Raw genomic sequence first — 16,708 nt, 5'->3', positions numbered from 1 at the left:
CCCGCCGCCTGTTTCCTGAGGGAAAACTTTTATTTAGGAAAAAAAACCCAACCCAAACCCCAAAACCGACCGTAAAATTGAGCGTAAGCGGAAGGTTCGCCACGGTCTCACCTGGCTGGCTGGTGGCCGTGAGGTCGGGACGAGCCATGAGGCGAACGGTTAAAGCGGCCATGGCGGCGGGGGGGCGGCGGGGTCCCCGGGCCCGGCGGCGAGTTCCCGGCGCCTGGAGAGCAGCCGGTGGCCTCCTCCTGAGCCAGCAAAGTAGCCGTTAGCGAGGGAACCGCGTGTTCGTCAGGGGTTTAGTCAGGCTCTGGAGGTGACAAAGAATCGCAGCACAATCCGCCTCTACACCCCGTCCCTTTGCCCTCCTCCCTCCCTCAGCTGGCTGGAGGCTTTGGGGAGGGTCGGCTCCTCTGAATCAGCCCACGTGTGCCACGTTCTTCACACACACTGAAGGAATTGATGGCGTTTATATGTATCTGGCTGTCTTAAGTATTTCCCTGCTTTTATTTTTAATTATTTTTTTTTAAGTTTGTTTCTTTGTTTTAGCTTTTCGTTGGGAATCATGAGCACCCGGCAGCAAAGCAAAATTATCTACTCCTGGTATGGAAAACCCATGAGCTCAGACAGAAAACTGAGGACTTTGCAGTACAAGTAAATAACATTTATTTCTTAATCAATGAAGGTTTTTTTACCTGACATTGTTTAGGTTAATGTGTCCATCAGTGAGAACAGAGTAAAGTTTTGAGTATTGTGTCGTGACACTGTATGTGTACAACAAAAATATTGTCACAGAGCTCTTGAATTGTAAATTGTACACTGTATAAACAAAAGCATTTAATTAAATTTTTGAATAAGTGTTAACTGTCTATTTGAAATGTATGTGAAGGCTTTTAATCAGGAAACTCAATTGCAGGCTTTGTGAGAGGGAGCATAACTACCTGTAAAGTTGACAGGCCATCAGCTTTAATGATATGTGAATTATAAAGAATATAAGAACTTACTAATCTGCAGGTGTGCATCACTTTCTAGGGGAATCCTTATTAAATCAGAAAGAAGCAAAACAGAAACCTGTATCCAAGTTGGCGAGTTTATTTTAGTAGAAGGGGAGAATGCAGATCAGCCTTTTGTGGCACAACTCCTGGATTTATATGAAGATGGTAAGATAAATAAATATCTCCTATCTGAGAAATCTTAAAATGTTTGAGAGACTTATTTCACGGGGATGTATTTAGCCCATAACCACTGACTTAACTTATTAAGGAAATGTATTCACATGCTCCCCAAATGTTTGGGGCTGATGGTTAATTTCAACTAAATTTGATAGATAAACGGAGAGCTTAAAGACATTAAATTTTTACAACCTTTTTGCTTAGTTGTCTAATTTAAAATGGTCCTTGAGGAAATGGTGTGAGCTCATGCTTTATTTAGAGACTGGAGAATCCAAATGGAGCAAGAGCACTGCAGCCCTGGGACTTGCACCTTATTAGACCTCAGGGAATTTTGCAATAAGGTACAAGGCTGAATAAATGGGGCTCATTACTTCTCTCCTTTGTAGAACTCCTTGTTTATAGATAGAGGTAGAAATTAAAAGATAAATCATCAAAGGTGAGTGATACAAAGACTATGAGTTTGAGTGAGAAGCTACTCACTATCTATGTGTGATTTCTTTGAACAGATTTTGTTGTTCATTTTGGGCCATCATAATGTTTTGATTTTTTTTTTTAATTATTTTTTAAAACAAATATATATCACGCCAGATTATTTATTTACTAATGCAGATTTATTGTAACATAACTGAATATTTTTTTCATGCTGGAATAAAACCTGTGAAACTTCCTTGAAAAATGTAGTTTTCCTTTTGTTGTGTATCTTTAACAAATTTGTTAGATATGTGGCTTTGTTTCTCATTCAAAGATGCACACCTTAAAATGCAGAGAGTAACTTAATAGTCAATTGTAATGTGTTCCAAATGATTTTTTTTTTAACTCTTTCCACACTGAATCTGTTCTGACATTTCAAGAGTAGGATTCTCTGGTTTGTTAGCCAGTTAATAAATGTCTCTCTGGTTTACCTCTAAAACAGCATTGAAATTACAAATAGTGTTCTGAAATTTCTCACTTCTCCTTTTATGCCACTGCTCTCAGTTAGTGGGGCCCAATTAGGTCACATTGATGCAAATAAGGAGCCTCTTTATTTGTGATAGTGAACTGGTGAATTAGCTGGTCTGTGAGTGCTTTGTGACACCCTGTGTAGGTGTCCAGGGAGGTTTTATATACTTGATGGCATTTCAGCTAAAGTTGTTGAGGTCTGGTAATAACTATTTGCAACACAATAAAATTCTTAATGTTCATTAACATCTCTTAATTGTTACAAGGTGCTCAGGCGAAACACGCAGTTGTGCAGTGGTTCTGTCACGCTACAGAGATACCTCGGCATAAACGGAAACTGCTTAAAAGAGAGATTTCTCCCCAGGAGGTGTTTTTTGATCAAGTTTCTGACTATGACACTGATATAGCTGTGGAGACCATTATTAAAAGCGTCATGGTACGTACTGCGACCTCCCTGCATGTATAGGGAAGAAAGAAACAGAAACAATTTGGAAAGCATAATAGAACAATAGAATACTTTATTCCCTCCCAAACCAAACGTGTGATGTATATTTGTTAATGCAGTTAACAAATAGAATATGATAGTTGAAAGCTGTTGATATTCTGTCTTTCCTCCATCCCAAAATGACTTTGGTTGTTGGCAGCCAGCTCATTTAGAGGTTTGTGTGGAAAGAAGTAATGTGATGGGGAGTTCTGTAGTGCAATAAACTCATGCTAGTGTAAGTGTGAGTGGAAGGTGTTGCCCTATATAATGAAGGATTGCGTGAGTTCCATTAATAAGATCTGTGAATAGAAAATAGTTGAGTGTTAAATTAACAGTAAATGTGTGTTTTGGTATTTTTATGTGTTTAACAGTATGTGTGTTTTGGTATTTTCTGTTTTTACAGGTAATACCGCTACCTCTGAGGGAGGAACTACCTATTACATTAAACAAGCGACAAACCTTCTATGTAAAACAGTCTTGGGATGGGAAATGCTTTAAGGCTTTGTCCCCTGACACATTCTCCAAGCTGAAAGAAGCTAGTAAGAAAGGAGGTGGCACCCCAAACTCTTCAAACTCTTTTATTCCTTTGGACATTGTTTCCCCCCTGGAAAAAGAGACAGAGGGAGTAGTTCGGAGTGCTAAAAAACAAAAAAATGTTGAGTTGGAAATAGAATCAAAACACTCTGCTTCCAAGTCCTCCCTTGCTAAGGAGAGACATTCACAGAGAATGGCTAATGGCATCAAAACTTCAACAGCAAGGAAGAAGTTACAGTTAAACAGTATGTATATGGCAATATTCTGTCCATGTGGTGGTTTTGAATCGAGTATGTTTTGTGCCTCTTCATTTGGGTAGGTCAGACAACGGTAATACTCAACATCAGTATTTTTAGCTACCTTATTCAGGCTTTGGGGTTAGCCCAAGCCTTTTGGGTGCATCAGTCATTTGTCTTATGCCTATTATTTCAAGCAACTGTACTGCTTATATTCAGTTGCTGCTGTAAATGTTTTATTTGGAACTGCTAAGTCTATGTTAAAGTGCTTGTTGGCTGAAATGCTACCAGTCAGCCTAGCTTGACCTCAGAACATCTAATTTTCTTGAATCTTCTGACTAATGGTGCACTAAAATGTTTACATTGGGCTGGTTGAATAAGCTCATTAATCCGATTTTCACACTGTAGCCTGAGTAAAGTTGGAAGTGATGGAGGTGGGTTAGAAAACTGAAAAAAAACCCCAAACCAGTTTGTATTCTATTGTATTCTATTTACTCACCTTTTTAGAAGAAGTGTAAGCTTTCTGTTAGTATTTAGTGCCTTGTTCCTGGAGTGTAATGCCATCTCCTTTAATTTAAATGACAGCCACTGAGCCAGTTGTACCACATCTTCTGAAAGTGAACCAAACCAGCCATATTAAAAGTTCATTTTGCTCTTGATTCCTAGGTCCTACAAGATCTCCTAAAGGCAGACTCCTGTGCAGTGACGTTTTGGAACTTTTGGATGATGGCTGTGATGCTGTAGCACCGTTAGAACCATCAGCTACTAAAAGAAAAGTGAAATTCACTGGCATTTTAGGCTCACCACCAAAAATGCCTTGTACTAAGTCAAAGGCAACAACATTTGATACTGTAGAGCACCAGCAGAGGCTTAATGATACAATACGATTATCCCCCTATAGTAAGGTCAACAGCTCCAGTGAGAAAGCCAAGAATCTCAATACTAAAGATAACACTGTATTGTAAGTGATAGCTTTTTTGTAATTATTTTTCTATGGCTTTTCTGTTTGTATGTAGTTCTCCTCAAGCATGTTTATGAAAGAATTCTGGAGAGAAAAGCAGATGAAGTCTGTGTGTACCACGTTTTGCCTGTTGAGTTCACTAATAGAAGCAGGGATAACCTAAATAGTTACCAATGCACTGTGGAGAAGCTCTAGAAAGCCTGTTATTGGAGGCAAAATGACTGGGGAGATAACAAGAGGAGTTGACTTTAAAGATGGACACAAGCAGTTCGTGGTTACAAGAACAGAGAAGAGGTTGGAAATGTGAATGGTAGGAGGATATGAAAGGGAACGGAAGCCCTGTGGATTGTTACCTTTTGTACTCATCAGTGTGGATAAAAGATCTTCTGTTTTCCTGCAGTCACTGTACTTATGTCATAGAGGCTCAAATGTGCCCTACTTGTGACAACTCTTGAGATATGCTGAGCTATAGAAAGGGATGCAGTTGGCCTCGTGAGAGTTCTCATAACTGTGTGCATACTTTCATGCTCATTTTTATGTAGAAAAGAAATCAAAACTCAAAAAGCATAATTGTTTAAGTATATCTTCACACAGCCTTTAAAAATGGCATTAAACTGGGGCAGGAGGAGAAGGGGTCAGACTTTCTTGTATAAAATGGTGCAAGAAGCCAAAAACCAGTCATGTTGCTCCTTTCAAAGAGTAAAGATGTGGGTGCAACACTTGGTGGATCCGCACCCTGTTTTTGTCACTTACTATATAGCAAAAAAACCCATTTACTTTTCATTGATAAAGTAATGGCATTTCAGTGGCATTTATAGATCTTAAAAAAATTCTGAGAACTGTCTCAAATAATTAAAGTAATTCATGTCATTGTGTCCTTTAAACTAATAGGAAAGTTGTAGTGTTTCAATAGTAGACATGAAGAAGTGCTCAAGGAGACAGCCAGGGAATCTCAAAACACAATAGAAAAAACTGTTCCAAAGGGCAGATCAAAAAGGTGCCCAAAGGAAATTATTTTTGTCTTCTCTTTCTCTCAAAAAACAGACAAACAAAAAATCCTGAAAAAACCCCCAACACCCCACAACCAAACAAAAACGCTGTTTTGAGCCCCTGTCCCTTGAGTTTGGAAGTGTTATATTTGCAAAATAATTTGGCTGCTAATTCAACTTTTATCAGCATCTATTCTCTACTCTTCACCACTGTGTGTGTGTCTTGACTGGGGAAATAAAGGAAAGCTCTTAATGTGCAGCCGTCCTCAGTCAATGTGAAATAAATTACTGTTGCCAGCTGAGGGAATATCAGGAAACAAAGTGGTATAATCTTGGTGGGGCCCGAGTCAGAGACATTTGTTACGAACTAACACTAGTGCAGTCGCTATTGTCACAGCATCATAGGTCAGCTAGAAACTCTGGTGTGAGCTCAGGGTCTCTCTAGACTTAGCAGCTTTCCTTAGCTGGTTCACAATGCTTTATAGAAACACACTTTACTATAAAAAGAGAGGGAAAATTGTGCTACCAGTATAAATACCATCACCAGTCTGTAAATAACTAAACAAGAATCCATGCTCGATTGACAGCCATCACAATTGAGCCTAAAGTTTGAAAGGCCTTCTCTCCATCTTTACAAGTGTGATGCAAAGAAGAAATTCAAAGAGCTTTGTGTTCTTTCTTTGCAGTTCAGTTAGACTTCGGGAACGGCGGAGTCGGAGCCTTGTAATTACCCCTCATTCTCGTAGACTATGTGCACAGAAGACAAGTGCTCGCATTGCAGAGCAAGTCAGGTAAACTTTTGCTTTCATAATATCTTATTTGGATTGCTGTTGACAGCTTGAAGCCTTGAGAGTTTGGTTAGCTTAATATTCAAATGCAAATGATTCTAGAGGTACAGCTTAATTGTAGTGTGAGTGAAGACATGTTCAGAAATGTTCATCAGAAAACTGATTTCCTTTAAAGCAGTTAATTTCTATTAAATAGCCATGGAAATTAACAGCTGAAGTGGAGAATGTTTGTTTGCTGATTACAGTAACTATAGAAAAAGCTGAAAATGTACCCAAATTATACTCTGTAGTGTGTAGGATTCTATCCTTAGTTGTTTTTTGTTTTGTTTTTTTTAAACTAATGTCATTTCTGTTTCTTATAGCATATTAAATGCACTAGAATTGGACGAGGAAGACTATTTTCTGTCTAGCTCAGATAGCTCATACTCTTTAAATAGTAAGGAAGAAGAGAATGATGTGCTCTGTACACCAGAAAAGAAAGCTAAATCAAGCAGAACAGTCAGCACCCCAAAATCTTCAAGGAAGTCTTCAGTTCACACTCCTTCGAAGACCCCAAAGAAAACTGTAAGGTTCCATTTAAAAGAGCTGTTTTTATTATTTCTAAGCCAACTGATCTTGAAGGTCTTTTCTGATCTAGGCAATTCTGTGATTCTGTGTGAATGCTTGATGGCTGTGTACTAAAGTATCTGAGCCTCTTAGCTTCTAATGAAATGTTATCTTGATTTGTCTGACCTTTGGTATGAGTAGGTTATGCAAATGTCTAAACCACTTGCTACTGTGAATGTTGTGACAATGTTGATCAGAAAACTCTAGCCTAAATAGGGAAAATGTTGGACTGGGCTGGAGCTGAACAAACTGATTAATCCATTTATGGTCAGTGTTTTTACTCTTATTGTAGGCTGCACATTGAGGCATTTTAGTTTTATTTTGGTACAGTCTGTATGGAGTGCAGTCTGTATCTATAGCAGAAAGCCATAAGATCCAACTTTGTGCTTGGTAATAGAGCTGTCCTGTTTCTTGAAGGCTGACCAGTGTGTGAATGCTTACCAACACAAAAAGGGTGCTCTACAGTGTTCATGGCCACACCAAAGAGAGTGTGGCCAGCAGTTTCTCATAGTGTCCTGGCTCTGCTGATGGAGATCGGATACCAGGCTACATGAACCTTAGGCCTGACTCAATAAGAGTTTTCAGCACCGTAGCCAGGTACATACTGTCAATGGCTCATTTTTACTCTGTGTTTATGAAATGTCTAAGACAGAAATCCTAGCATAACTTAAACTTGTGAGCACAACAAGAGAGAATAATTAAGATACCATATGCCTTTTTTGTTTGGACAGTGAAATTCAGATTAATTTCTAGTTGCTTGCTATTTTTTAAGTACTGGATCACTTTGTGACACAGCACTTCAAAAAGGCATAAACAATTTAAAAATTCTTCAGACAGTTAAAAGATGTAGTTGTCTTTGTCACCACCACCCTTCCAGTTTCTTTTTTCCCTTAAGAGGAAAAGCCCATGAGGCTTGTTTGGTAACTCTTTGTAAAGGCTGTTTCTCTCTTTGTCTTGTACTCGGGCACCCCCAGGTAGTCTTTGTGCAGAAGCAGTGTTTGGGAAACTTGTATGATTGATCAATCTCCAGTAGAAATTGCTGTAAGTAGCAAATCTGATTGAGGTTGTAACTTTTCTTTGCAGCCCAAGACACCCCAGAATGCAACTCCTGAAATTCCCAGGCGCAACCAGGCAGCACAGAAACCAGCCAGTATACTAGAAGAAGCCAGATTAAGGTAACGTGCTCAGGGGAGGAAATAATCTTTTTTGCATCAGGTTTGCATAGCAGTAAGATGTGCTGAAATAAGGAAATATCATCTTTATAATATTGAATAAATTTGGTAACAATGCATGATGTTTTGATGCCAGAAGAACATTTACGAATTTACAGTACAATACTAAATTTACAATTACTAGTAGTATTTACAATACTACTTTTACACTTTCAAATTATTATAACCAGTCCATGCTAAGTTCTTCAGAAGTAGGTATCTGTCTTTATTCTGTGCAGCATGAGCAAAACAAAGATTCTCTTATTAGCTTTGGATTATAGAGGTACAATATCTGTCCCCTCTTGGTGAGTGAAAAAGCTTTACAGGTGGTATTGTAGATCTTCACAGTGGGGGGAAAAATGCGTTCAGGACTGACTGTACCTTTCAAACTCTTTTTTTTTAATTTTTTTTATTTTTTTTTCAGTTTCCTACAGGTGCTCTCCCCTGTTTTGTCCTGCCTCTACAATGACTTACAAATTTTTTTTGTGAATTAAATCAGCTAGATCTTTATTGCTGCATGTTTGTGCTGTCTGTTTATGAGGATGACTTTTGAGCCCTCTGAAAACCTAAAAGCAAATACAGAGAGGAGGCTCTTTCTTTTGTGATAATTTGACATTGGTGTTCAGATGTTGGAGAGATTTGAGAAACTGCGCGTAACTGGGAAAGAGGGAGTGTCTGGCTATTTGTTTTCCTCAGGTCCTTCAGGTATAACTGCAAAAATGCAAACCTTGGATCTCCTATTTAAATTTTTTTTCTTTTAATCAAAAGGCTGCATGTTTCTGCTGTCCCAGAATCTCTGCCTTGTCGTGAGGAAGAATTCCAGGATATCTATAACTTTGTGGAAAGCAAACTTATTGATGGCACAGGAGGGTAAGTTTGGTGCAGTTGTAACCAAGATCACACCTACCTATGACATAAAGCAGTCAGGCAATCAACACTACCTTTATTTTAAAAGTTATCATCATTTAGCTGAATTTTCCTGGTATTTTTCTTCCTTAAAGAGAGTTGTGCATAGAAATAATGTGAGGTCCCTTATTGTACAGATTCAAATGAAAAACCAAAGTGTAATTAGTCAGTTTTAGATGTCTGGGAAACCTTTTTTTTTAAAGAGGTAAATTACATTTACAAAATATTTTAGACTGTTAATTGCTTCAGCAATAATAAAAATCCTCATGCTCCTCCAATATGTTACGTGTTCCAATTTGCAAATAAAGTAACTGAAATATAGGGAATTGCCTGAAGTGACAGAGGAGTAGTATTCAGGGCTGGTCTCAGAGCCCAGGAATTCCAGCTCATTAATCTTAAGAGTGTTATTGTGATGCTCAGGCTGCTGAAAAGGTAGTGTCCTTTTGTAGGTGCATGTACATCTCTGGAGTGCCTGGAACAGGTAAAACTGCAACTGTTCATGAAGTAATTCGCTGTCTTCAGCAAGCTGCAGAAAATGATGACCTACCATCATTCCAGTTCATAGAGATCAATGGCATGAAGCTGACTGACCCTCACCAAGCTTATGTGCAGATACTCGAGGTAAGTCAAGCCTCTTCAATGGCTCTCTGGTTTGAAAGAAGACATCTTATGCTTTACCATCAGATCCTTGATGTGTTACAGTATTCAAGGCACTTAACATATGAATACTTTCAAGTAGTCCTTCCAAAAGTCTGTGTGCTTTTATCTTAGATCAGGCTAAAAAATAATTAACTTAAGGCCATGGTCAACTTATTGAACCATTTTGCTTTCAGCTGCATAACGGCAGCGGCTGGAAAATAGCCTGATTTATTACATACACTCAGGTTTAAAAAAAAAACTAAACCAGATTCTTTTTATATTTTCCCCTTCTATAATTTTCTGCACATGTATGCTTAAAAAGCTACTGAGATGACAGCTCTGGAAGTCGGTTTAGCAGTAGAATAATTACTAGGGGTGTCTTAGTGATTAATTGCTCTGTCATCATAGCAATCCAGCTAAAGAGGGACTGTCTCTGTCAGCAATACTGTATTTCAGATTTCCATGGCAAACTGGTCTGCAGTATCTCATCTGGGACTACTGTCTGTGTTTGTTTTAACTTTTGTCAACCTGGCTAACTTTAAGCCAGTGACCTGGATATGAAATGATGGTTTCCTGAAGTATCTGTTCCTTTTTCTTATGAACTTCTGCTCTCATTTATTTAAGTTTGACATCTTCTATCTGAGCAGGAAGTGGTGTACATTGTTCTAATATCCCTGCCATCATAGTTGGGGGTTAAATTTACATATTTGCATCCTTTTCCTCAAACCAGCATAGACAGTGTCTTGTTGGGGGATTTGTTCTAGCCAGGTCACAGTGTTTCTTTAGGATAGTGAAAGGCTTCATGACAATTACCTTATTTCATGGTAATGTTAATGTATTTCAGCACTCTTTGGTTCCTATCCCATTTAGCATAAAATTTTTAAATTAATAAAGAATAGGCCTTTGGAAATAAAATTGTTGCCCCCCCACAGGCCCTGAACGCTTTAAGCTAGCCAAGTTAAATATCAGGGGAGCATGTAGTCGAATGAGCCAGTTATTTCTCTGGTGCCTTCTGCCTCAGCTGCTACCCAAATACCCTAGCTAGGCTGCTGCTACTTTTCTGGTTGGTGCATCTCTTGCTGGGAGTCCATCTCAAGCTCCAGTTTGCTGATGTTTCTTTGCATGACTGAAGCAAATTCTGGAGTGTTTGTGTTCACTGCTGCAGTTACCTCACTGTCATAGGAAAGTTTATCGAGAAGGGACAGGGACAGGAAGGCCTGGACAAATGGAAGAGATAAGGTTAATTACCTGGGTACACACAGTAACTGTGCCAATTCCACCACAACAGACTGAACTCTCTGCTGTATTGGATGCCCAGTTCCAGAGCTGTAGAATTGGGATCCTCTGGGATCCAACTGCTTTGTGTGATTGACTCAGACTGTCCTGACTGAATTGGAGATAGTTTATACATTATTGTCATGCTTTGGCTTGTTTAATAATTATGAAATCTCAGTTAAGTTTTTAAGGGATTCTGGAGAACAAATACAATTCTTGAATGTGATCTCCATTTTACTTTATGACTTGACTCTGAACTATGCTGAACAATTGATTCAGCATATATACTGTAATTTTGAAATGTCATGCTTTAATTTCTGTATATCTTTGGACCTTCAAGGGAAGAAGTAACATACAGTAGCTCATCTGTTTTGCCGCATAGATTATTGCAGAAGCAGTTCTTGTTGAAGATATATATATATATATATTTTTTTTTTAGCTTAGAGTTAAATAAATTATTTAGTCCTAGATCCTGCTGATTACTCATTAATATTTTAATGGCAGTCCAAGATTAGTGAAGTCAGGCTATTCTTGTCAACTGACTTAAGTTTTCAGTAAGTGTTTTGCATTCAGACACCCTTGAGGTACGCTAGGTTTAGAGTCCTCCTGAGACTGGGTTCAGGATTTCTTAATTAATCTATATTTAAGACAAATTGTGGGAAGTTGTAATGGCTTTTATTTTTAACTGTGTAATCTTTTTTTCTGTTCTCCTTTATGGACAGTTTCTGGTAGACCTGAGTGTCTTGTGAGTTACTTTTTTAATTTATTTTTTTTTCCCCTACCCCATGGGAAAAAAAAATCCAGATACTTGGTATTGATTGTTAAAGAAGAGTTAAAACCAAATAGAAGTTAAACTTCCTATTTCCAGGGTTTTGATGTGATTAACCTGCAACATTGTTTAATTCTGTCCAGTTACTGACAGGTCAGAAGGTGACAGCAAACCATGCTGCAGTACTGCTGGCAAAACTGTTCAATACACCTGGACCAAAGAGGAAGACCACAGTGCTGATAGTGGATGAGGTGAGACAAAGAATCCTTCATTCTCTTTCCTTGAAGTATTAAGAAATGAGTTTTGGTGGATGTAAAAATACATGCTTAGAGTATGTCATATGTGATCTAAAAAGGAAAAGACTTAGCAGAGAAGACACACAAATAGTTACTCTTAGCCTTGTTAGGAAACTGAATGAAAACGGGCAAGTATCCTGTTACCATATTGTTCTCTGCCTTGGGTTTCATGTTGATTTTATGTTTTCTTTTGGTCCAAGTCATGGAATGAGTTGTTCTGTCAAGTCCTAAACACCATAGAATTCAACTGTCTTTTGTCTGGAAGCTGCTGCTTTTCCAGTGAGAAAACTCAGTGATATAAGTCATATCCAGTTTTAAAATTCCTGAGTGCTATGTTCAGTAATAAACAAATGCACATGTTTTTTTTGCTGTAAGCTAATTCAAGTTCTCATATGGAGGGTCTTTTAATCTTATTAAATATAGTATTAATGCCACAGTAGTGTTTAAAGACTCCGGCTGTTTAATCACTCTACTGTGATTAATACTGTTCAAGCATCTGGTAGGACTGTGCTTTTCCAAAAGAGATTAGAGCCCTAATTCAGAAAATGCAGTATTAGTAGATAAAGGAAGCACAACAGAGATAGCTTGTTCAGAATCACCCAAGAAGTCTTGTGTGGCAGAGCTAGTTCTCTTAAACCCCCATCAGGTACTGTACATACAAGACCATTCTTTTCCAGTCTAATTCTTCTCTTTCTGTCTCTGCAGCTTGATCTTCTGTGGACCCGGAAACAGAATGTGATGTACAATTTATTTGACTGGCCAACTCAAAAGCATTCTAAGTTAATCATCTTGGCCATTGCTAACACCATGGACTTGCCAGAGAGAATAATGATGAACAGAGTAGCCAGCAGGCTGGTATGTCCTAGCACTTTTGTTGCTATGCTCTAAAATGAGAACAGATTAAATACTGTATGCAGTCAAAAGTAATCCAGGAGAAAGGTAGGACTGATTACGTCGGAGGTTAAACAATGGTTTTATAATTCCCTCTCCAGAGGGCTGATAATGAACACATGAATCTTAGCAAAGTAAGTTTAGGATCCAGCTTGCTAATCAGATGTTATGCTGTGTAAGTACACTGTGTTCTGATAAGAATGAATTAAGAATGCAGATGTCTTTTTAAACATGTTAAGATCCGGATAATCAAATTACATGCTTGATAGTTAAGCTGCTTACTCTAGAGTTCAGAAGAATTCTGGTTTCCCTTCCTCTTTCCCCTTGCATTGCAGATGCCTAGTTGCTTCTCTCTGTTTGCCATAATGCCAAAGCATTTTCTGTCCAAAGGTATCCAACAAAGTAAGTTGGATGCACTCTACAGCTGTGGTAAATACATTTTTCTAGGTCATCGCTGCTTTGAAAAGTGATTTGCAAAACCAGTCCTCTGTGCCTCCGTCATTCTGTGTCTCAAAAATAGTTCAAAAGTGTGGGAATTGCTTTCCCCCACCCTCTAAAATCTGCAGATCAGCTGAGTCCATGTAGTCACAAGAGAGAATAATTTTGCATAAGAAATGCAAGATTCAGGCCTTCTGTAGCATATGAAAGGCAGTGCACCATCTATAATGTAGATTGTCCTTCTTATCTGAAAGCAGTTTTTATTAGCTTGAGCCAGAAGAGAATTTCATTCTTGGCTGGTTGCTAATGTGAAGTCAGTAGTATGACTGTATACGTGTATACAGTTTTACTGAAGGACAGATGAATATTTTTTCATAGCTTCTGTAGTTACTGTATTAAAAAATAAATTGTAAGCAGTTGTAATCAAAAGGTTTTTTTGTATTAGGTGGCTCTGATTTGTTTCCAAGCTTTGTAAGAGAAATTTGAATTCTAATATCAGCAGCACTTGCTCCTCAGCCCTTTGAGTGGGGAGGTCCAACCAGTGGTCCTCACTTAGTGGCAGTTTTGTGGATTTGCATGTTTATTTCATAAACATGAAATAGAAGAATTGATTAAAGCATATCACTTGGATGGGAAGGATGTGAAAGAGAGATTGCTCCTGCCAGAGAAAATAAAACTAACCATACAGGCTATGCTTGAGCAGTTGAGAGTTTTCAAGTGCTACAAACGTGTTCACTGTATTGTATTATTTACTGTAGGGCCTCACCAGAATGTCCTTTCAGCCCTACACCTACAAACAGTTACAGCAAATTATTTCATCCAGACTGAACAGCATGAAAGCATTTGAAGAGGATGCAATTCAGCTGGTTTCCAGAAAGGTAAGCACACTACAGATGTATGTCCTTTGTCTTGTGCTAGGTAAAGAGTGTAGGGGGCAGTGGGGGGGAGAATTTTGTAACAGGAGGCAGATTTGGTTCTGTGGTTGTGTGTTCTGTATTGGAGACAAAGTGGGGCACAAGTAGAGGACCATACATTACGCTCTCTGTAAGGTATACAGGGTATTTTTGCAGAAACGTTGCTAAAGCAGTGTCTTTACTTTTTCCACCTACTTTGAGAAGGCAGCAGTATATTCAAAGAGCTGGAGGCATGACAAGAGTCGTGATAATGCATAATGATAAGATGTCAGCTTTCTCCAGTGTTTGGCATAATGTGAGTCATTGGATGGTCTTGGAAAAAAAACCTAGTATGCCAGTGGCAGTGGGAATATCCATATTCATTTTGTTTCTCAAGATGTTCAAAGCCTTGGCATAATAGATGGTACCTGTTTTGTTGCCAGTCTTAATACTCAGTTGTACAAAAAAATAAATAATGCATTGGGTATCAGTAGCTTCTCAAAATAAGATGTATGCATGGTTTAATGTGTTATGTTAGCAATAATATGTTCAAATAATCTATTAAAATAATGTTAGAACATCTGTCAGCCAGTATATGCTTAAACTTTTTCTGCTAAGCATCATTGTAGAATTAAAAAAGTGCTCATAACGATGTCAGAAGTAAATATAAGCATTTGTTTTGTTATGTTATTTGTTCTTACCTTTTTGTAAGAACAATAGCAATGATTTTGCAGGCTGAATAAGCTGCAGTATTTTCCTAGTATGATTTTTCTAAAGAAAATCTAGAAAAATAACTCACAATTAGATTTTCTAAAGGGCTTCTCATTCTTGGCTCCAGCTGGGTTCTAGGGCTTTCATATGTTGTCAGCATCTACTGGGAAAACTAGGTCAGTACTCTATCTAGTGAACGTCTGCAGCTTTATTAAAATTGTAAACCACAAGGAAGAGTTTTCAGATGCCTAAGAATTCTCAGGCACTTGTAAATGTAAATTTACTATCCCAGATGTTTCTTTGAGACCTGCTAAAAAATATTAGTGTATGCTTAAAATCAATATTCTATTAGGTATGGAAAAGCTGGGGAGTGTTTTGCACACACACGCCCCGCTCCTTATTTTTCTCTGCATGAACATGGATTGTGGTAGGGTCTTTATTGATAACACTTCTGAAAGCTTTCGGTGTTGAATTGAAGGGCTCACAGTGAATTTCCTAGATTTCTCTTTTTTTTTTATCACCTCTGACTTTTGTGGTTATCAAAAAAAAAGTTCAATTTTGAACTTGTGATGACCAGATCAGGGTCGGGGTGTGGGAGGGTTGCTTCTGTTGGTTTTAGTCAATAAGATTCTTATTTAAAAGCTAGGATTCTAGTAACATAGTTCACAGTAGCATTGCTCTCCTGTTCTGTGGCAGAGTTGTTTTTTTGTTGTTGGTGTGGTTTTTTTTTTCTTTTTTGTCTATTGATTTTTACTAAACTCTTTTCTCAACTTGTAGGAAATATTGCTAAAACCTGTCGTGTTTACTTTCAGGTTGCAGCACTGTCTGGTGATGCAAGGCGTTGCCTTGATATCTGCAGAAGGGCCACCGAGATCTGCGAGTTTGCCAGCCGAAAGAGAACCCCTGAAATAGTCAGGATGGCCCACATAACGGAAGCCATAGATGAAATGTTTTCATCACCATATGTAAATGCAATCAGGTAAAAACATTTCTCACAGGAATTTTTTCTTTGCTTTTGTGTCTTTTTCATGGGCTCTGTTTTCAAAAATATTCAATCTGTCCTCACCACCCGTTGGGAGCATGAGCCATTCATCGTGCTTTGTTGAAGTATGATGCAGAACAAACCTTGCTGCACAGCTGCAAGAGAGAGGTACAAAATAGAAATTAAAGACAGGGGAAAACAAGGTGTGGAAATCGTACAAGTTTGCACAGGATGTTTCCATGTTAGTGTGTTAGCTCAAATCAGGAGGGGAATTTTCAAAATTCCTGATTGTCCCTGCTTGCTGTACGTTGATTTCACTGAACAGCAGTTTTCAAGTACATACATTTGAATTCCTTCTAGCTGGAACTTAAATCTTGCAGATGCACTTAGGACTCCAAAACTACAAACGCTACTGGTCATTCAGCGTACTGGGCCAGACTTTGAGCTAGGCTGAAGGAAAAAACACTCAGACATACGTAGTGTGAGCACCAGGTCCTCAAAAATCAACCATTTTCCTCTATGTATCTGCTTGTATTGTGGCACTGTCTTTGCTCACTTAGATGCAGCCACAGATGTCTGAGCAGAGTGCAAGACTCCCATTTGAACTGGTTTCTTTCTTTAACAGAAATAGCTTCTGTTAAGACTTCCTAAAATGTTTCCTGAGGGAATATGTGTGAAGAATTCTTCAGTGCTCTGCACAAGCTGTAACTAGCAAAGTGCTTTACCAGTTTCTGGTCAAAAGGAAGAGAATCTGTTTCATCAAGGAAGGGGGGACTAAGGGGTGCAAATATGAAGTGAAACGCAGTGTATTGTGGTGCCAGAGTTGCAGGCTGTAATACACTGGCTAGTTGACATAAACTGCTCCTCTCAGGTAGAAAAATCCTCTGTATTTAAATATGTAGTTACCAAGCAATTTCCTTCCTGATGTTTCATAACTTCTAAGTTTCACAGAGTGATTTTTTTGTTTGTTTTATTTTGATATTCAGGA

The 16,708-nt window shown here is 38.4% G+C and overlaps 1 protein-coding gene across 1 annotated transcript in view; it reads left to right on the top strand.

Annotated features, from left to right (window-relative positions):
- The first annotated feature begins 565 nt into the window (after nt 1–565).
- ORC1 (origin recognition complex subunit 1) overlaps nt 566–16,708 on the top strand; it is a 17,771-nt gene continuing 1,628 nt past the window's right edge. The window contains exons 1-15 of the mRNA XM_010169629.1: nt 566–654; nt 1,033–1,160; nt 2,378–2,547; nt 2,999–3,374; nt 4,032–4,326; nt 6,002–6,106; nt 6,466–6,667; nt 7,799–7,884; nt 8,689–8,790; nt 9,276–9,447; nt 11,653–11,760; nt 12,511–12,660; nt 13,893–14,012; nt 15,551–15,717; nt 16,707–16,708. The exon at nt 16,707–16,708 is cut by the window's right edge and continues 101 nt beyond it. Of these exons, the coding sequence (XP_010167931.1) occupies nt 566–654; nt 1,033–1,160; nt 2,378–2,547; nt 2,999–3,374; nt 4,032–4,326; nt 6,002–6,106; nt 6,466–6,667; nt 7,799–7,884; nt 8,689–8,790; nt 9,276–9,447; nt 11,653–11,760; nt 12,511–12,660; nt 13,893–14,012; nt 15,551–15,717; nt 16,707–16,708 (2,272 nt within the window). The remainder of the gene's footprint in view (nt 655–1,032; nt 1,161–2,377; nt 2,548–2,998; nt 3,375–4,031; nt 4,327–6,001; nt 6,107–6,465; nt 6,668–7,798; nt 7,885–8,688; nt 8,791–9,275; nt 9,448–11,652; nt 11,761–12,510; nt 12,661–13,892; nt 14,013–15,550; nt 15,718–16,706) is intronic.

The sequence above is a fragment of the Antrostomus carolinensis genome, unplaced genomic scaffold (genome assembly GCF_000700745.2).
Source record: "Antrostomus carolinensis isolate BGI_N321 unplaced genomic scaffold, ASM70074v2 scaffold44516, whole genome shotgun sequence".
In the NCBI taxonomy this organism is placed as follows: Eukaryota; Metazoa; Chordata; class Aves; order Caprimulgiformes; family Caprimulgidae; genus Antrostomus; species Antrostomus carolinensis.
This window is presented reverse-complemented; position numbering and strand designations above follow the sequence as displayed.